Source organism: Berghia stephanieae, chromosome 1 (genome assembly GCF_034508935.2).
Source record: "Berghia stephanieae isolate SIO BIC M18660-M18661 chromosome 1, UCSD_Bste_1.3, whole genome shotgun sequence".
Classification (NCBI taxonomy): domain Eukaryota; kingdom Metazoa; phylum Mollusca; class Gastropoda; order Nudibranchia; family Aeolidiidae; genus Berghia; species Berghia stephanieae.
This window is the reverse complement of record NC_088360.1, coordinates 74360716-74383156: the sequence shown is the minus strand read 5'-3', so window position 1 is coordinate 74383156 and position 22441 is coordinate 74360716. Positions and strand designations below refer to the sequence as shown.

General features: G+C 32.3%; 2 protein-coding genes across 2 annotated transcripts in view; both read right to left on the bottom strand.

The window, feature by feature from the left end:
- LOC144956754 (N-terminal kinase-like protein) overlaps positions 1-21929 on the bottom strand; it is a 34180-nt gene extending 12251 nt beyond the window's left edge. The window contains exons 1-13 of the mRNA XM_078887445.1: positions 21665-21929; positions 19721-19861; positions 19013-19132; positions 16860-17083; positions 15575-15665; positions 15145-15300; positions 14635-14793; positions 8149-8256; positions 7453-7566; positions 4599-4691; positions 2811-2873; positions 1508-1696; positions 145-220 (exon numbers count right to left, since the gene is read on the bottom strand). Coding sequence (XP_078743571.1) covers positions 145-220; positions 1508-1696; positions 2811-2873; positions 4599-4691; positions 7453-7566; positions 8149-8256; positions 14635-14793; positions 15145-15300; positions 15575-15665; positions 16860-17083; positions 19013-19132; positions 19721-19861; positions 21665-21778 — 1648 coding nt within the window. The 5' untranslated portion in view covers positions 21779-21929. The remainder of the gene's footprint in view (positions 1-144; positions 221-1507; positions 1697-2810; positions 2874-4598; positions 4692-7452; positions 7567-8148; positions 8257-14634; positions 14794-15144; positions 15301-15574; positions 15666-16859; positions 17084-19012; positions 19133-19720; positions 19862-21664) is intronic.
- LOC144956758 (uncharacterized) lies at positions 11661-13803 on the bottom strand. The gene is made up of 3 exons (XM_078887460.1): positions 13691-13803; positions 12829-12977; positions 11661-12485 (listed from the first exon to the last, which is right to left on the bottom strand). Exons 1-3 carry the CDS (start codon positions 13710-13712, stop codon positions 11724-11726), a joined length of 933 nt encoding a protein of 310 aa, XP_078743586.1. The 5' UTR covers positions 13713-13803; the 3' UTR covers positions 11661-11723.
- Positions 21930-22441: the final 512 nt, after the last annotated feature.

Below are 22441 nucleotides of genomic sequence, written 5' to 3'. Positions count from 1 at the left end.
TCAATGGACCCCATCCAGGGAATCTAAAAAGAACAAACCTTTGTACAGATAAAATAAAATTGCATTTAAATGTGCACAATAGCAATTTTATAAAATTTCCCCCATTGTTATTTCATTTAATTAAAACAGAAACATAAAACTTACCAAACTGTTCTTCGAGTTCAGGATTCTCTGAGACTTTCTGCAACTTTGAAAGGAACCCATTTATTGTCTTAAAAGCCTGAAATAAAAAAATCAAAGAATGTGATGGTTTGATCACATACACTATCAGACAAATGTGTTGAGTTTCACAGCCTTGACAGACAGATACAAGTTGATACCATTTGAAAGTTTTATCGTTTCTGCAGATTTTGATAAATAGATCAATAACACATTTAATGAACAGAGGAGCTATGCCCCTTTTACGATAAGATGTTAGAAATCAACTACAGCAAAAACGAAAACAAACACAAAATACAAACAGGTTTTTACTTAAAAGCAATTTTAGTTTTAATATTGTTTATGACAACCAACTGCATCTTTTAAACTGCAAATACAGCATCCCATGAAAGATGTTAGGTTTTCAATGCACTCAATTGAAATTCCCTTCCAAATCTCAACCAAAGTTTTTTTTTAAATTTATCATTGTTACTGGTGTGTGGACGGGCTCTAAGTTCTTTTTGTTTTGTTTGGGCCTATAAATGTTCAGTTGGGTTCATATCGGGCGAAACGGCCGAGGATCTGTAAATGGAATGTTATTATCATGTAAAATATCAAAATTCAATTGAATGATGAGTAAGTGCATTATCGTGGAAAATTATAATTTGTCCAGTTTAAATTAAAGGAATAACATGTGGTTGCTATATTGTTTCAATGTACCACTGCGGGCACCAGGTTTGCCTTTGGATAGGTCATCAACACCACATCTTTAGTCTATGCTCAATCTGACTTTTGGGATCACATAAGAGCTAGTAAAAATAAATTCAGAAGTATAAAACTAATAGAGTTGCAATACTGAACAATAAATTCCTAGTCTGGTGATAAAACTTTTGACATGTTAACATCAGTTCTGTGCCTAAAATTCCCTAATAAAACCAATGAAATGATCTTTTGAATTAACCAAAACCAAACTGTCTTTCTCTTAAAACCTACATGAAAATTGTCTGAATTAGATGGCAAATAACTAAAAAGTATAAATTGTCATCTTAGATGAGACATACTTTGGGATAAACTAGTGTCCAATCTGAAAAGTAACAAGCAGTTATTCTAGTTCCTTTAATTTAAAGAAACTAAGATACTTTCCGATGCTTATGGGCCTTGAAAGAGTACATATCTTTTCCACTGTGATGAGGACTAAGAGTCAGTAAAAATTAAATTTGGATAAACATATTTGCAAAAAAGAACGATGTTGATGAAAATTTGCATAAAATCAAAAGTTATCCATATCTTTAAGCAGATCCCCTATTATTACCTGGATGAAACAATATTAATTTGCATGAGCATGAATTTGAGACAGTAACATTAATACCTGATCTCGCACAGCCTTGTCTGGGTCCCTGGTAGCTGCACACAAAGGTGGTAACAATCGCATGGCAACTTCGTTCAGACTGTAGAGATTTTGGGTAGACGCTATTCCAAGTATGCCGGCCTGTCTTGCAGGGGGAAATGGATCTTTCATGGCACGCATAAAGGCTGAGCACAAGATCTTCTGACGAATCTGATATGTGAAAGATGAAGATGAGAAATTATTCAAAATTTTGAAAATAAATTTTGTGAGCTATCATAACAATATATTTGAAATAAACAGTTTGTAAAACTGGAAATTTGTGTTCTTTTGTTTATTGCCTTTTTGTTGTTTTTTTGTTTGTTTGTATTTTTCAAAGACATAATCAAATTACATCATCTTCATTCTAAGATATTAGTTGAGCTTGCACAGAATTTTATGCAGTAATGAAAGAATATTGCTTTTCACATGGTAAACAGCACTACAAAGTTATTCATAACAAGCTATAAATAGAAGAAAGACAGTCTGTGTATTCTTTTGTAAAGATTTCAGTATTTTAAAAATTTTATTATAATTTCTTACCTTTTCTCTCTCTCTATTTTTTCCCTTTTATGCCCAATTATTTTTATCCCTCATAGAAAAAGATATGACATCAATCTGCACCGAATGTTTTCTCATAGCAATTGTCAGCTTTTTCTTTTTTTCTACTAATACAACTAGAATGTATTAAAGTTGCTCATTATGCATGGTTAAGTGCCTGTTTTAAAGGGATATAAACGCCATAAGACACAGCCCTCATTGAAGCAAAAACAAACAACACAGCACTGGTTAAAAACATGTCTCTTAACTGTAAGCTCCTTGTAAAACAAGTTGACGGTTACATAAAATTGATTCAATCCCGTACCTTTCTTAACTGGCCAGCTAGACATAACATAATTAACAGCTAACTGACACAGGAAGGTAATTTTGAGAGAGAGTTCTGATTATGGAAGCATAAACTTTAAAGGCCTATGTTAAACTAAATTTCTCGATTAAGAATTCAAATTACAAATCCTAACTAAATTACAGAGGTTTCCAGATTACAAAAAAAAAAAAAAAACATAACAGAGAAATGACTGTGCTTCATTTTATAAATCTTTAAAAACAGGACGATTATCATCTTTTAACACCCAGTATACTATTAATATAATCATCATAGCCTTTATCATCTTAGATGGGTAGAGTCATAAACAAACTTTCGATTCCTCCATTAGGCGAGGCGAGGCAAGGGGGGGGGGGGGGGGGATAGATATTGAAACTTAATACATAATTGCAAGCAGGAACTTACTGCTGGACTGACGTAACATGCTATTTTTCCGAGGCAGATTGTCGTATTGGTACGGATGCCCCCCTGTTGACAAATGGAAAAAGAATCATCACAATTAAAATGTTACGATGCATTACCTATGTGGATTGCTGTTCAGCAACCAGCTTATGAGATTAAATAAAATGAAAAATTATTTAAACGAAGAAGTCTGGTCAGGACAAAAATGTTTGTAATATCATTATTTTTTACACACATTCTCCCAGTAGCTTTCTATAAAAACAAAAATAAAAATAATATACAGACACCCACTCACACACACAAATACTCATTAACATACAAAAACAAACACACACTACTTCTTAGCTAACAAGTGATATTTTTTATTGCGCAATATCTACTTATTTGATCAAAGCACTTTTCAATGGGCCATTGAGCACTATCCACTTATTGGTTCAAAGTGCTTTACAAGGGGACCCAGGCCAACAGCAACACATGTAGGAAAAGGCATGTTGCCTGCAATGAGCTATTATTATTATTTTTTTTTCAAATGTGACAAGAGTGTTATTGGCCAGGGCATTTATTTCACACCTGAATGCATTGAGTGTGCGTGAAGAGTGTTTTTCAACAAATCAACTTTGTTCTACACACAATAGGACCAGGACTCGAACCTAAACATTAGAAGCTATGTGCCATATAACAAGACTACAAAGCCTAAGTCTCAAAGTGAATCTCCAGTTTCCACAACAGAAAAAAATATGGCCCTACTCTGCTTGCTTGAAAAATCTCGCAATCATAATTCAATAAGAGAGTAATCACATCATTTTCAATTGTAAAACCATTAAAATATGACAATACTTCATAGTTTATCAGCTACTAGACAGAGTGTGTGACGCTACATTCCTTTGATGAAGCAGAAACAACAAAGCATTGAATAAATGCTTGTGAGAATGGGTCTGTCTATTGTACAATGACAAACCTCACGAATCACAAATGTTACATCTTGGGCATGTCTTGTCAAAATCTATGTATTTTGAGGGTTGTTGGGGGTGCCGACACAACTGGAGAGGGTCTCATACAGGCTAATTCATTATACTAGTAGTAAACAATGAAGGAAAAAACATTGGTGGGCATATCCATGTTCATTATAACCATCAGTTCATTATAGCTTATTCACTATAGTGAAATAATTTGATGAAATACACCGGGACACAGACATGTGTTCATTATTTCTGTCTCTTTGTTACAAGCCTGTTTGCTCTTTCTTTTCTTCCCAAGTTAAAGTGATACTTTGCTACTAGAAGCTGTGGACTGTAAAAAGAAATAGACAAAAAAAATACAACAGCCTCAAAAAGGAACCGTGTTTGGTATTTTGTTCTTTTTTAAAGCTGTTATATTGATTTTTGTTAATTTCTTTTCGGAGTGTTATTCGACACCCACAGCTTGGGTGTATCTTGTCACTAGATTATTCGACACCCGAGTTGCACATGCGCATGTTTAGAATTAGCTACCCTCAACAACCATTGAATGAATTTATCAGCATGGTGGTTGGGCTAAATGGTTGTCTGAGGGCAGGGACTTTAATCCACTACAAGCATCTTACAAAGTGGCTATAGTATCATTTCAAAAAATTCCCATTCTAGTTCTAAGCACTAAATTATTCTCTGTATTCTGTATGATATTACCTAATCAAAGACAAATGATTGCATATATATTTGCATATTGAAATTATGTTTACCTCCCTCCCCCCTCTTTTAAAAAATTTTTTTTATTTTGCTATTATTTTTTTTAATTTTAAAGACTTCAGAATACCTGGTCATCTTTAGCTTGTAATCTGGCAAACTGTTTCATAAGTTCCTCATTCAGGTTCTTGTAGTTTAATTTTGGCGCTAAATGCAACATTGCCTGAAACATAGCACAAAAACTTGAATAAATGTAACAGAATCAGATGTGACAAGTAGGGTCAAAATAAATTTTAAAAACAAAATTGGTTGTAAAATATTTCATGACCGTGTTTCTCTCCTGCCAATGAACAGTTGGGCTCAGTTGGGCATTGTTCTAGAGTGAAGTCAACTGAACATAACTAAAATATTTTGTTTAACACATTCATTCATAAAGGGATACATCTTAAAACTGAACAGGAGTCAAAATGAAAATGTGCAATGATGAAAACATTAATGATGATGACAGCAATGACCATGATGATGATAATGACAGCGATGACCATGATGATGACAATGATCATCATTATTATGATTATAATGATTTTTGTTATTATTATGATTATGATGATTTTTGTTATTATTATCATTGTTATCATTATTATTATTATTATTATTATTATTATTATTACGATTTTTATTATTATTATTATTATTATTATTATTATTATTATTATTATTATTATTATTATTATTATTATTATTATTATTATTATCATTAGTATTCCTTACTTTGCAAACCACCTCTGGTGTATTGTTGCAAATGTAGATGTTTTGATATTTTACGTCTCAGGATGTTTTTGTGTGCAAAAGTAGTGCATGAGCTTATCTCTAAACTGTTATGTGGTGGTTGAAATAACAATGGAGAGTATAGATAGTATGCGCTTGGCTAAGAAGCTCATAACATTGCCATCCGGAAGTATAATGGACCAACACACAAAACTGTGTGTATCCATGAACGTTTATAGTCGGGTTAATACAGTTCAGTGAGCATTACTCATAAACGCGGATGACAAAAAACAATAACAAAGACCTGAGTGACGTCATCTTCAAACTATCTATAGAAGAGGGAAAATATGATTGTTCATAGCTTTGTGTTCGGGAGCACAGCACTGTGAATCTTAGATCGTGTACCCTTGTTCTTGATCTCTTTATTGTTGGACTATGGTTGTTTGATGGTATTACTACAAGGTTGTGGAATATGCTATAGAGCATTGTCAGTTTGGATTGCTTCCTTCATTGTTCCAAAGTTGTCCACTTTAATGTTTGAACCATCTGTGTCACGCTGTCAGTGGTTTTGAAATTGCCTAATGCAAAATGGGCTGCCTCTTTTGTACCATCTCAAGTTTATCTTTATTTCTTTTCAAGATAGGGTCTCAGACAGTGCTTGCATATTCAACGACTGGTCTTATTAGCACTGTATAACATTTGGCCTTGATGTAACTGGAGCAGCTACTTATGTTTCTGTTCTATTAATATCATTATTAGTAAAAGATAAAGTTACCGAAAAGAATTATTTCAAACAAATAAATATATTCACCGATTGGTGTAAACAAAATCAGCTTGAATTAAATGTTGAAAAAACGAAAGAACAGGTGTTTGGTGTAAAAAATAAAAACGACTTAAAGTGTGTGGCGATCGGTAAAGATGATGTTGAGATAGTTGACTATTTTAAATATTTAGGAATAACCATTGATAGTTCCCTCAATTTCTCTCAACATATTAATATAATATCTAAGAAAGTTGCCCAAAGATTATACATCCTAAGGAAATTGAGAACATTTCAAGTAAGGAAGAAAACTATGTTAAGAGTTTATGACTCATTGATTAAAAGTGTAATTGCATTTGGCTGCACCATATGGTTTGGAGGATGCCGACTTAAAGATAAATCAAATATTTCAAAATCTATCAAAGAGGCATCAAAAATAATAAACCATCCTCTTGATGGAGTAGAAAGAATTCATGGAAAAGCAATAGAAAGGAAAGCATTCTCAATTACCAACAATAAAAAACATATTTTATACCATGAATTTAGTCTTTTACCATCTGGGAGAAGGTTTTGTCAGATTAAATGTAGAACTAACAAGTATAAATCAACGTTCGTTCCATCAGCAATAAAAATTTTGAATATTTCATATGGCACAGAAAAACCAAGGATTGATTCGTTGACTGATTAACTGATTAATTTATTTAATGTAAGATTAACTGACCAATTGATAATGATGATAATTTTTGGTGTCGAATTGCCACAATTGTAACAAATTGAAAACGAAATGAATATGTTATGTTGTGTATACCGCACGTGTGAAAGAAAGAGAGGAAGAGAGAGAGAGAGAGAGAGAGAGAGAGAGAAGAGAGAGAAGAGAGAGAGAGAGAGAGAGAGAGAGAGAGAGAGAGAGAGAGAGAGAAGAGAAAATAAGTAGGAGTGAAATATCTGTTCAATGTTACAGTTATCGTTTAACGTTATAACAAGTGTAACTAAATGACAAATTGCCATATTTATGGACAATAAAGATCTATTATTATTATTATTATTATTATTATTATTATTATTATTATTATTATTATTATTAATATTATTATTGTTATTATTATTATTATTATTATTATATTATTATTATTATTATTATTATTATTATTATTATTATTATTATTATTATTATATTATTATTATTATTATTATTATTATTTTTATTACTATTATTATTACTATTATTATTATAATTATTATTATAATTATTATTATTATTATTATTATTATTATTATTATTATTATTATTATTATTATTATTATTATTATTATTATTATTATTATTATTATTATTATTATTATTATTGCGAAGTACACTGAACTATGTGGACTAATAATTGCCTTGAGTCTAAATGAACAGGTTTTGTAAATAACAAAATCTAAATTGAACTATTTCAAAACAATTATAACTTACTTTTATTGTGCTTTCTCTAACCATAGGATTTGTATCCATGAATCCACTATTTACATTGGGAAATATCTGGTCATTCACAGTGTTGGATTTTAAATGCTCAATGAAGAATTCAATCTGAAATTTGAAAGATAAAACAAAAACACTGAACTCAACATAACTGAAAAAATAAGTTCAACAAAATAAATAGACACAACCTTTTACAAAACAATATATTTCTAAAGTTCATGTTGCTTTGCTCTATATATATGCTATTCATTTTTAATATCAAAATGTTTATAACTAATGACATGAACAAGGTTTATAAATAAGGAAAACCAAAAATAAAATCCAAAAAAAAATCCCTTCATTCAAAGGGAAATTTGTTGCTAAGGTCTATTCCAAGAGAAACTTGAAAAAACTAAGGCATCAGACGCAGTGCAACACCGCAAAGTGGAGTAGGATGAGATGACTTGCTCAAGGTCACACTACGCGGTGAGTAGTCAAACTCGGTACCTTTCATGTGCGAAGCAAAGACTACAGCTGAGCCAAGACATGGATCATCAAATTATTTTTAATTGAAACACCCATGCATAACGAATTCAAACACCGATCATAATGCATTTTATTGCATTCATTATCTGTGATCACTGTCCAACAAATTACTTTCTTTTGAATATTTTCTTTTTCACTTTATCTTTCTTTTTTGAGGGAAATTACCTGTTGTAAAAGTTTTACTCTTGTTGCTCTGTCAGGAGATGAAAACAATTTCACGACACAAGGGACTATTTTCTTTTGGTATTCCTCAGTATCTAAGAGTTTACCAATCTGAAAAGAATTTTTTGTTATTTCTAAATATTTCTTCAAAATGTTTAACATCAGAAAAAAAAAATGATATACAAGAATAAATACACTATATTTATTAAACCTTCCGGGTCATCTTTTCACAAAACTAGATCTACGAGGTAAAAAAAGAAAAATGAAACTTGAATATTAATTAATACAAATGTACTCTAGATAAAATAACTGCAATAAAAAGCAATGCTTAAAATAAAATCAATTGTACAATACTACCGCTGTGAAAAAAAAAAAAGAATACCTTGTCTTTTAAAGTCTTGTATTAAAATCAAACGGTTATTTATCATTTTATATTTCACCATCAACTCTCAAGAATGACAGAAAACTGAAAAAAAAACACAAATAAACAAAAGAAAAAAGTTCAATTCTATATAATCTAGGATACCAAATGTCATGAAAAAATATTGGATTGAGCTCCTAATTCCTAATTGAAAGCGATTTCTCTTCAAAGTCATGTACAAAGCAAATTTCTGCTGAAAAATCGAGATATAAAGCTGGAAAAACCACTAAGCTCAAACTTACCTTATTGTGACAGTCATGATCCCATATGATATAAATAGCTACTCCAAACCAATTTTTCGTATCATAGATACAGACAATCTGTGATTTGTTATGTAAAGTAGCCACAATTCTAAGACGTTTGACACCAAAATCAACCTGCTAGGTCAATTAGTTCAAAAGTTATGCAACATTGAATATTGTCGTATTTTGGTCGAATGTCAAATTGGTCTAAACCCCATTTTCGGTCGTCGCTGACATCTTCGATTATTACCCAAATCAAGTCAAATCGCTTGATCTAGCACTACACAACACAGACACAAAGCCCAATTTTTTTCAAGACTGCGACTTTATTAAAAGTTTACAAAATATTGGATTAAAAATGGAAAAAAATCAATTTTGAGCGTTTTCGAAAAAGTGCCAAAAAATGCTGAAATTACCAATTTTCAAAAATTCATAAAAATTTCAAATAAAGTAAAACATACAAAACATAAGAAATGATACATCAAATTAAAGCTCAAAATGAGTGCTATCAAATAAAATAAAAACGAGCATCATAACTTAACATCTTCATGTTTAAAAATCTATTCAAAAGTTGATGGTGATAAAAAATTTGAAAAAATAAGGAATTTCAAAAATTCACAAAAAATAAAAAAATTACACCTACAGACACCAGAAACCAATCTTTTTAAATATTGTCATCAGTACAACAAAATAGGAACATCAAAAGGTGCTGTATGGTAAAAAATAAATTTTTAAATAGGAACAAATATACCAGTCTGGAATTACTTCACATAATATATTAAGATTAGAATCAATGAACACTGACATATGAAAATAATAAAATGCTGAAGGCACATGACAATAAAAGCAATCTTAAACTATGTTCAAATCAAAAACATGTTTTAAATCAGCAACAAGTTGATCAAAACCTACTCCAACTTTCAAAGTCTTACGTCCTAGAACAAACTTATGAAATCTAACTTCATTTTTAATACATTCCAAAATATACTTTTGTGATTTACATTCAGATTTAAGTCTATCAAGAAGCTGGTCAAGCTCTAAAGAAGAATTACAAGGACCATTGTGTTGCTTTACTTTTTCAGTATAAACAGATCTTTGATGAATGACATTAATCTCCTTTACAATTTTTTTCTGTTGATTGGCGACAAATATTTCCTTTTGATGGTTTCTCATTTTTCTCTCTAAATCTAAATTTTCCTTCCTTAACTGAACTCCTCTCTTTCGAGCCATTTTTAACAACTTGTCTGCCTGATTAAAAGTCTTTTTCCTAAGATAATCATACGTTTTATTTCTTCTGCTACTGAGAATGACAGTCCTATTGTGAAGAGTAGCATTACGACGTCTATTAACATCAAAATCAAAATCCCCAAAAAAACTTTCCCCAATCAAATTAGTTAACGGACAATGACGTATTTCTTCTTGAGCACTATCATCCATATCAAAAAAACAACCACCATCTAAAAATTCTCCAAGCTGTCTACGAGTGACAATAAAGGCTTCTGCACTAATGGATTTCAACATTTTAAGCAAATATTCTCTATTGGCAATGGTAGATAAAAATTCATGTACAGAAAAAAACATAGGAGAGGAAATATCAAATTCATTGTCAAAAACAGTAACATAAGATAATTCTAAAAGTTCACATGGATCCGTGGACCATCTCAAAAAAACATCATGTAGCAATTTTACATAAACATGAAACTGAAAATACTTGACAGAACTATTGACCAATTTCCAATATGGACCAGTAACTTTCAGATAAAAAAGAGCAAAACTACAAACATAACTCATTAACATTATATCTTGGACATCAGCAGAAACAGACTCAATTTTCAAATTAGGATTATCATGTAAAATGCCTGAGGTAAAAAACAATTTCATACGTGCATAATGATGGATAACAGCAGCTGCAGTTTCAAAATGACAATTAAAACGGTTACTTTTAAAACAAGGAAAATATGATTTTTCACAAAAGGTGGTCCATTGTACTCTACAACCATTTTTTTGATCACCGTTGGGACCAAGAATAGTGGCACAAGTCCTTAAAACTCTAAAAGTAGCAGATTCTTTATTTTCTGCAAAGTTAGAATATTTCCCCCCTTCCTTATCCCTACCAAGAGGACCATTAGCTTTTACATAATCATTTTCAGTGGCGACAGTCGCCTTTTCAAACCCACTAACAAGACCTAACAGATAATGAGCATTACAATGTAGAAAATGAATTTGAACCCTTTTCCCCAATTCACTACTAACATGTTCAGAAAACAATTTCCCATAAGCTTGCATACAACTAGCTCTATCAGTCATGAAACTGGTCAATTTACTAAAGAGATTATGCAACAATGATTTAGTATCAATACCAACAAACTTAGAATAAGAATCAGAAATTTGATGTAAAACATTTAAAGACAGATCTAATAATATAGACGCATTTTCAGTTGCAACTGGTGCATAACCCAGATAAAAAGTGTCACGATTACTCAACGATACCTGATGGCCAACAATTTTTTTGTGATCACGACTAGTACCATCACTATGTAATGTAATATTATCGCTATTTAAAATTCCTTCCATAACTTGGACCTGAGAAATGGCAAACCCTTCATCAATCATATTCAATACAGACTGGGCACATGGCAATTTATCAACAAAAACATAATGGAACAAATTACAACTTACAATCTCAATGGCTTTCTTAACATTAGCAGCAGAAACACCTACTTAACATACAAGGCCTATCACAGTCTTACGTACATCATCACTATAGACATTATTAACATTTCCTTTCGTAGTAACATCAAAATCACGTTTATTATTCTCAAGTTTAGACTTCAAATCTAAAATTTCAGTTTTAGAGGATGCAAGAGATGATTGCAATTGTCGTTCTTTAGCTTTACTTTTTAATAAATTATTTTCTAGGTTCTCAATTTCTTCAATATGGTCTTTACATTTATTTCGGTTAAGTGATCTGATTTTATTCCGAAGAGCAGTACAGTCTGACGTGATTTTATAAGTTCTGAAGATTGTTTAGTGAATTTAGTGTTATTTGAATTTGTTTTAAAAATTTCATCTTTCAGATGCTTTATGTCCATTTGAAGTGTGGAAATCAAATCAGTTAAGGAGTTAACTTTATCTTTTAAAATAGAACAATTAGTACAAGGACTTTTTTTGATTGGTGTTGAAGAAACGTCAGGACGTTTTTCAATTGTAACAACAGGGACAATAAAAGGACTATCTAAAAAAGCATCAATATTGCTTTTGACATTTAAACGTAATAATTTCTTATAATTACTAAGTACTTTATCCACTTGATGCATAATTCGACCAGAAGGTTGTGTAGACAAGAAGACGCCAATCCACTGTTGAAAAATGCGTTTGGTGGTACTGGTGGAAGTCATCGCTTTGTGCAATTCAATGAGCAAACGATGTGTGAACGTGTCCTGGTTCTTCACATAGACGTTGGGATTTAAAAATGTCCTCCTGTCGATGCCGATCTCTGTCAAATAAGGGGAGAGTTCAAGCAAATCAATCGTCTCAGATAGATAATCCGATACGGAGGAACCAAGTGTAGAACAGTGGGTGTAAGTGGCCTCCATAAGCTGGCGAAGACGGCGATGACTGACCAGGTGCTTTATTGCCTGTAGATGGGGCATGATCTTAAAGAACACTTCTTCAACCTGAAAGCAAGCATGAAAGAAATAATATTAATTAATAATAAAAACACCAAAAAATAACAAACATATTAGCTTCTGTACTGTTAGTACATGTTTTCCCAGGACCTTAGAGTAGCTGACAGGCAAAACACATAACATTTAGGACCCCACTCGTAGACAGTCAAGTGCATTTACATTTTTTAATGACACGGATAAATGTACCACAACCAGGGAACATCTGAATTTTAGTCTGGTAGGATAGGAAAAGTGTGATGAATGCCTTTTCCGAGAACACAACGTTGAGATGACACTTTCAGCCACCACAGCTCAAAGAAAAGAAAAAATAGACAAATAAAATAAAATGTACCTCTCTCCATGGCCGTTGTCCTTCTTCCATAAGATAATAGATCTGTAGAAGCAACATCCTACTGACAAAAGTGATGACAGGGAGATTGGGACGCCTTCCCTTTCCAACAGCTAAAAAGACGGCCCTGAATGCTTCATAGTTGTCATCCACTGAAAATCAAATTTGATAAAAGAAGACTTCAAATTCAAATTGAATATCCAAAGTGTATTATATCAACAGATACAAATATTAGGAAACAGGTAAGGTATAGTGTAAGGGATTTAAATTATAGCTTGGCTATGAACTGAAACAGTGCAAGAGTAAGAAGACCACTGCTACTTCTACTCGTAAACTGACTATTGGAAGCTTGACACTACACATCAGCTTTATCTACTAGATATGAAGGCATGAAAATACAGAATAGGCCTACCGATATTATAATTCCTAAATCATAACACAGCTGTATGTTATTAGAACCCTGGTGGCATTTGGTAATCAAATCAACAGTAACTACGAACGCCATGCTCTAATTTCTGGCTGGGACAAAAATGCAAACACGCCGCCATTTTGAATTTTAGCATTTTGCCTAACAACCCAAACATTGCACAAAACGAACAAATATGAACAAAAAATCAATTTTAAGTTTATATTGTAATTCATGAACACAATAAACATAACTTGTCTGAATAATTTACATAAATGCCAGAATAGATGAAGACTAAGGAAAAATTAGATTAGTTCGTGAAAACTGCCTTGTCACTCGCAGTCTATCAACGACCTTCAGAGGATCGCACCCAATCATGAAATAATGATAAACTAACTTATTTTCACACAAATAACAACACAAAGGTTATCTAAAGTAAAGGTTATTCATCAAACTTACCAATTATATCCTTCAAGTCCATTTTTGAACTCGAAATGTTGGAATTTACATGAAATAAAGTTGTCGCTGTGGCTGCCGGTTGACGTCTCTCTTCGGCTGAGATCGTGTGGCGGATTTCGATTTTGGAGCCTTCGGTTAATCAAAAACTGGCATCGCGCCAATCGACGGATACGACTCAAATTTTAACACAAAATATAAAATTGGACGATCTTTCGATTGATACAACTTTAAAGGCAAAATATTGAAAATTTTTCACATTTTTCATCAAATTTATTTTTGATAATTATATTTTTAGAGGTTAACCCCCTCAAACATAAACGAAAGTTTCACCAAACGAAAGATCTTTCTTTCGCCGTTAATTTGGTAACACTTTTGAATATGTGCGACAATTGGCGCAGAAGCAATCGCGTGAAAAGAGCCAAAGGTGTATAATTTGGCTACCAAAATACGATCAATTACGATGAAAGGTGTGTGAATGTGAATCGATTTTACCTATACTTCCATTTACTCAATCATATTAAATTTGATATGCTCAGAAAGAAGAAGAATAGCGCTTTAATACTAAGCAAGAGATACGTTTCTAGCTCAACTGTGAAGAAAATGTTGGCAATTATAAAATGCTAATATTTTGAGAAAAAAATCCCCGCTAACGGCAAAATCGGGAGGTTTGGAGTAGCTAATATAAATCGCATGAATTGCATGATTTGCAATGAATAAAGCAAGAGGCATTTGTCATGCAACAATAATAAAATCTGTATTTTCTATCTAAAAGTAAAATTGAATTTCATGAGGGGAAAAAGCAAGACACTGATGCATTAAAATTAAAATTCCTGTGAATGACTGAAATCCATATTTATCGATTAAAAAATACAATTGAACATCAATAAATATTTTGGAAATCACACTTCAATAAGATTTATGTATCTCTTTAGCAATATACAAACCTTGAACAAGGGAGCTAAGACAGAAGAGCCAGCATTTCCATATTCAAAAGCATTCAACAGTTGAGGAAGAATTTTCTTCTTACAGAAAAGGGAGGGGAAAGTGTCCAAGGACGGGGTCAGGCTGGCAAAGAACTTATTTTTCTCTACCTGTTCTTTAATCTGAAATATGTGAGGTAGCGAGATGAGATAATAATTCCTGAATAAAATCGAAATGTGGCAGGTTGCAAGATGAGACAATAATTAATCAAATGTGTTAGGTTGCAAGAGAAGACATAAATTACTTAAATGTGTGTAAGGTTGCAAGATGAGACAATAATTCCTAAATAAAACTTTTAATGAAACAATTGAAACAATATACAAAAATGAAACAATAATTGAATTACAGAGATACAATAGCTTTTAATTCTTAATGTTAAGTTATGATGACTAAATAAAGATATTACCAAAGACATTTGTGTACAATCTATTTTATATTTTTGTTTCCAAATTGTAGTTAAAAACTCCCAATACCTGAATTTCTTCCAGGAACATCATGGAATTGACAAAAGTGTTGTTCATGAAGCCACCTTTATTCCTGCAGTGTTCTATAAACTGGGCTGGATTGGGCCGGGATCGAGGGTTTGCACCAACCAGCTCACAATAGTTTGGAATCAAACTTTGTGGTATCTGAATAGAATTAGTAAAAATCGTTACAATTTTGCACATAAACACTGAGATAATTTTCAGTGCTTTAACATAAAATAATAGTGAGAGGAAGCTGTGCAACAATCAATTTATAAAGCAGCAATAATCCTATACTACCTCCCCCCATCAAATATGTAGAAGTAGAAATCTTTGTCTTTTAATTTTTTCAAGTTATTCACTTACTGACAAAATGCATGCTCAAATGCTATTCAATCAGATCCAATTTATTCATAATTTCACAACATGAATGCCTTACACTTCCAGGTGACTTAAGTGAAGATGTTCTTGGTAGAGTTCCATTAAAAACCTCCCATATAAGGCATCCTAACCCCCACATGTCTGATGACCTGAGAATGTAAAAAACAATTGGCGGTTAAGTTTTTAAAACAAAAATTGACATTACATAAAGAATAAAGAGTCTTTATTTGTAAAGCATTTATCATCACTGATTGTAAACATATTTAACTAAATTTTATATAACTTAAAGAAAAGAACTGTAAATGTAGCAGACGAGATTGAAATTATAGTCATAGGCTACGCGAATGCATAAATGTAAACAAAAGGACTTTTCTGGTAACTTTCACATTGATCACACTATAAATATAACAACTAATGTCATTGTTGATATAAATGTAGTTGAACTTTTGTAGAACAGACCTGCCTACTATTACAAAAAATTCGTAAAATTACGAAATTTAGGCTCAAATTTCAGACCTTATGAGCATCTCTAAATTATTAAAATTCAAATTTATTGAAAATGAATGTAGATGCCTATTGCATAATTTTAAGGATTTTGAAGTGATATTCTATCATTGTGAGGGTAAATTGTTGATTTTTAAAGTTAAATATAGCGACTACAATTTTTATCTCCTACAAATTATGAATTTTTAAATTTTCAAGTAGCAGGTCTGTTGTAGAGGCCTAAAAACAGCACCAACATTCTTCGACTTCAACTTCACTGACTCAATTCGCGAGTGATCGAATGAAAGTTTGCACATCGATGGCACTTCGCGGATCTGAAGGAGAGGAATGACTAAAAATACCATAGTCTGAGCAGAGATCAACTGTTTTAAGAAATTTTGTAATTGTTTTTTTCGTTTGTTTTGTTTGTTTTCCTTAGGGGGGGGGGGGGAGGAATAACTTTTCATTGGTGAGTAGTAACTTTCGAATATAGTCAGAGGATTTACGTCTGTATATAGTGTTCTTTATTGAAGTTGTTAAGTTCATTTCAGTTCAATATTTTTATGGTCCACATATTCAGGCAGCCTGAACCTTATCTTTGTAATGTAAATTTTATTATCTTTATATTTTTCTTTTCTTCTTTTTCAAAAGTCATCAAAGTTTCTATATATAGTTTCAGAATGCTGTATTTCTCATCAGTTTTTAATCACATTTGATTGTTAAAATAATCATGTGTTCCAGTGACTAGATTTATAAGGAAAATTCTTCATCCTCCTAATTTTAAAACACTCTCAACCAAAAAAGCCTGATTTTATTTCCGGATATGACATCTTAAATCGGTTTTATAAAATATAACTAACCATTTTTCACATCGTATCTTTTTTCCTTCTGATTTTTCAGGTGGGTCATATTTTTCTAGTAAGGGGAGAATCTTCATTGGAGCTACACTGTCAGGTCCCTGGGCTGGATACATGTAGTCCACCCCAGCAAGCTTCCACTCCCCTGCAGGGTCCACAAATACAGATGCCATGCATATGTTGTTATGAATTAGGCTGCAGTCGTTTACCAAGAAAGAAAATCCTTTCTGCAATGACGAAAAAATATAAAGTTAAAGTAATCTCATCAAAACATGCACACAGGCACATGATCATTCCTCTCTAATTATTTTAAATGGCATTTATGTACTTTATCTTGTGTTGGTCTCATGCAGTAGAGGCACATTCCAATATTGGCTTGACAAATTGACTATATACCTGTGCATTTGTCTTTTCAGGTTATTAGTGAAGTTTCATTTGATAAAATTAAGTGTTTTGTAGGCATTTGTTACAATATGATGAATATGATGGTCCCACAGGTAATATTTAGGTGAACTCCAAGGCATGCTATACTTTTTATCTTTCATTAATTGACCAACATATTGTAATCAAAGCCCACTGTGTTTTTTCTGGAATTGGCATCACATAGTACTTTAAAGGATGGAATTTCATTTGGTACATTTTAATCATTGTACAAATGAATCTAATTGCAGAACATTTGCATCTATATGATTTCTTATGTCCTAAATAGGAGACTACTATCTGCAAATAACATACTAGTTTGATGGGACAGATAACAGTGTCATTTCCCACTCATCAATTCGATTTTACCTACCAAATCCATAGCAATGATTCAACCAAAACGTGTTTGGTCGTTGTCCACTTCTGTCATTTTAAAGAATTGATGTGAATTTCAGTAGCTGCCACGTTGTTAAATCTTGAAAGCTTTACACGTTCAACACATTTTTCACCTGACAAGGTTTGCCTCACCATAAAAGGTGAAACATCAGTGGCGAAGAGTGGGTCTTGATTTAATGAGATTATGAGTTGACAATTGTTAAATAAGCTTACTGTTAGCCACTGTCATTTTTTCTTATTCTTTTTATCATCTGTGCATCATATCATAAATTAACAATTAAAGGAATTCTGCACAAATCAAATGTGTTGTTCAAGTCTGACTATATATCATTTATGCCACCACAGTGAGCTTATTCACTCCACTTTGACCCATTGCAAATGCGTAACAAGTGACTTTAAAGGAATGCTTGCTTCTTATCTCTTTACCAATAGTGTTTATGGGGTCTGAGAGCAATGGTTACAATGACAACGAGGGAGACAGACAAACACTCTTCAGACTGTATTGAGAATGTCGGAATGATTGAAAAGTTTTGTATTTTGCATAAATTGTTGATTAATTCTCATTAAGCCGATACTTTGGATTGTATTTATAGTTATATTTTAATAGATATACAAACTAATTTTGAAATCAAACTAAATCCTTGCAATGTCAGATTTCCCCTGCTCAAGACTGATTGCTTTGAACAATATTGGCAACAAAAGGCTTACTGCCCACACTGATTAAAACAGTAATTGTAAGTTGTGTTTTTTTTTCTGTTATCATCAGAGATTGAGCTAAACTAACTTTTTTAAAATTAAGTTTTATGGCAATTGTTGTATAATTCAGAAGCCTTATATATCTTTTAAAGAATACACTTCGTTGAAAACAGGATTAATAAAGTGATACAATATCTTAACACAATCAAGAAGGGTTTAATCAACATACTCTGTGTCAGATTTATTTTCCAGACCTTTTGTTTCAAACTAATCTATAGAAAAGAGGAATATCATGGTTCAGGGAATAGACGTAAGTTGCCTAGGTTTCAGATTCACTCTGCACCATTGGTAAACACCTATTATAAATGTAATCCAATTCTTTATCACTAACTAGATATAATAATAAATAAATGATGCATTTATATAGCACCCACTAGCAAAATCCTTTTCATGACCGTGAATAAATGATACTTTTTCCTAATCAAACTTTTAACAACATTCCAGATATAAGAAATGTAGAAGAAAAAAATATGAAAATAAGAAAAAAAATAGGAGGGAAGGGCTGACGATTAGTGTTTATACATTCATTCCTTAAAAACAGCTACATAATACTCAAAATAAAAATATCACACTGCATTACTTACCACTATTTGATGAAGTCCCCAAGAGATTGCCACTTCATTGTGTCCCTCACTATCATTGTCTTTTAAGTAGGTCTCTAAAGGAATGACTGGCTCGGTTGCAAAGTAGATTACTTTATCTGTCTGTGAAAAAGTTAAGAAATGGTCAAGGAGCATAGAGAAAAGCTTCAAATCAACAATCTATGAAAGGGAAAGAAAAAAAATATTGTCAGCATGTCGGCTTTATAGCTAAAATTTAGATAGATGACCAATTGAATTTAAAAATATAGTAAGCATTTATTTTTAATTGGCCTGATGGCAGAATTATGCATTATTCACTCAGCCAGCTCGCCCCATCTATGTTATTTCAATCTCATTTATCAAACACAGGTGATGCATGCAATGAAACACTGGTACAATGGGACAGACAGTCAGTTACAGTAAAAATCTATAAAGTTTCCTTGGTAACAAAAATTGTTAATAATTTTGATTATCTATTTCAGAATGGAAATGTTTAACTCCATAGTTGCTGAATATGTCTCTTTTGGATTTCAGATCATTGAGTTTGAGGCTCATTGTAAATTAGTATTGTCAAGTCTTATCCTCTCACCTAAAAAAAAAAAAAAATAAATAAAAATCATGATTGACGAACCACACTGAAATAAGTAATATTCCGACAATATGTATACATATATTAATGTTATTGTTTTAAGCCCACAATCCTAAACTTACTTCTACTCCATCTAGAAAAGTTAAAATATTTGGATGTCGAAGAGTTTTTATTCTCTTTAATGAATTCTTTGCAACTTGCACTTGTGTGTCACTTGCATTTTTTACATCAAAAGCAAAGATGGTCACTGGATCTCCTGAACTCTGGGAAAAAAACGAATAAAGAGCAATGATTATCTCAAATTAGGACTAGAACTTTTTTCAAAGTTATTGACAATTTTCATTGAAATGATGCGTGAAAAAAAAAAAAATCAGGGGAAATTTGTTAGAAAATTATTCTCATACATTCTGATAGAGACTTGATGCCATGAGATTAAGTCAGTATGAAAAAAAAAATTCAATTTTCAAGAAATCACAAGACTTGCCTTCAATTCTGAGTGAATTTATTTATCAAAACAATGTCTTCTTTTAGAATGTCACGGTGAAAAATAATTTTACACGGATATAGGTGGAGAATACTGGTTCCTTACTTTTTGACAAAACATCTTTAAGAGGCAACTGAGATAGGTAGTTACAAGACCATGTAAAAATGTTAAAGTAGGATCTGAAATGCTTCTGATCTAGTTTCAAACAAAGATCTTGACAATTTAGTGAGAAAAAATAAAACCCTGAAATGTACAAACATGCCTGTTTTACCAGAAATGGATGTATTTTCATAAGTCCACCTAGTACACATATCAATAGAGAACAGTGATACTTGGGAGTAAGATAAAATTCTGGAAAGATGAGTAAGAAATAGTACCAGACAACGCACAAAGAGAAATGTGAGAAAAAATCAGCCTGTCTCAACTGAGGATTACTGGTCAGATTTGGTACCATTACATCACAGTTTTAACTGATGGTTGGGACGATTTAATAATATTTTCTTCACAAGAGCACACGTTTCCTCTGTGAATCCTTTCCTGCATCATAACAAGCAAACATTGACATTGAAAGGATGAGGACAAAAACATTAGAGTATGCTCCATTTTTATTTTGAAAATATCAAAGTGAAAAACAGGAAGCGGGCACTGGTGTAAGATAACAAGCTGGAAAATGAGTAAGAAACACTGATAGGCAAAGGAAGAAAAATACAAGAAAAAAATCATCCCAAAAAATCAGCCAGCCTTGACTAAGGATCAAACCTCAGAGCTCCTAATTACCAGTCAGACATGTTATCATTACACCACAGAGTTTACTTGATAGTTGGGACTATAATTCAAAAGTCAGTTTTCATTGATTAGATAAGGCAGCACTTTCAAAAAGATATGGTCCCCGCTTTGCAAAGTAATTTTACTGATATTTGTGTTTTCCAGATGTTTTATGTTACCAAAGAAAATTATCTAAATTAACGTGTTCGATTTAATAACTCTCCAAAAAAAAAAAATAAATAAATAAATGATATAATGGGATATCATTTTTTTAAAGGAGCTAATATTTTTGCCTACATTGTGATCATAGTTATAATAAAATAGCATAGATGGGGAAAGCATGGAATTTAAAATATAAAACATAAGTTTCTTTTCTTTTATGTTGGATGATCCCAAGTTTTGGAAGATCCAAAGTGTCATAGCTCAGACAACCAGAGTAAAAATTTGACTGAGAATTTGTAACCCCCCCCCCCCCCCCCACCCCCCTTTCTCTCTCTCTCCCTTTTTGAGAAGACACGAATTGCTCTTCTTTCTCTTTTCCCCTACAAAAATCCTAGGTGGCGATCAGCAGGGACCACTGATTTCCAAAAGTGCGGATTAAATTAAGATTTAGAGTTCTAGAGTTTGGTTATTATAAAGGTGCAGGGGTAGGAGGATGGCCTTTCATTTCCTTAACCTTAGGCTTAGCACAATAAAATGACGTCTTAGTCAAACATTAATAATTTGTATATTTTAGATTGAACCTACATAAAATCTATCTAATCAATAGGGATAATACACTATCAATGGGAAAATTATAAATGAATAGAATAGACACCTTCTTTTTTCCCTGGTGAAGAGTCCAAATGGATTTGTCTTCTAAACCCGTCACCTTTTCGCCTATTTCATATGGGAAATCCTTTGCAGGATCACGGCTGAAAAAAGACCACATAATTTAAAGACTATTGAGACACTTTCATAAACATATCACTATCTAGTAAGAATCTTAATGTGATATCAACTTGGAGAAATAAGAATGATAAAAAATATCACTCCAAATGCCAAGACGTAAAAGTTGACGTTGCTGCTAGGATGTGGAAGGGAGAGAGAGTAGCTTCCCTTATCAATTTTTGTACCAATGATTTTATATACGAGAGGTTAAAAGACACATTTTATACCTCCAAACAAAACTCGATGCGGTAAGCTCATACTCAAGCCGGATGGTCATTCTTTGATATACATTATAGATAGAATGCGCTTGGCCAAGGAGTTCACAACATTGCCATCCGGAAGTATAACGGACCAACACACAAACTCTGTGTAACCATGAACTTTTATAGTCTGGTTAATACAGTTTAAAACAACAACACCTGCAATATAACGATTCACGGCGAGCAACTTACCAACGTAGAAAGTTTTAAATACCTAGGTTCAATAGTGACAACAGATGGAAGATGTAACCGAGACATACGAGCAAGAATAACTCAAGCCAAACAGGCCTTCATGGACCTGGGAAACATTTTGAAAAACAAACAGATGTCGTTCGGGATTAGATTCCGAGTCTTGAAGTGCTACGTGTGGCCAATCTTGTTATACGGATGCGAAAGCTGGACTA

Coding starts and splice junctions, on each gene's coding strand:
- LOC144956758 (XM_078887460.1), bottom strand. CDS start 13,712: ATGGACTTGAAGGATATAATTG. Junction 12,978..13,690: donor GGACTTGAAGGATATAATTG/GTAAGTTTGATG, acceptor TTTGATTTTCAG/TGGATGACAACTATGAAGCA. Junction 12,486..12,828: donor GACAACGGCCATGGAGAGAG/GTACATTTTATT, acceptor GCTTGCTTTCAG/GTTGAAGAAGTGTTCTTTAA.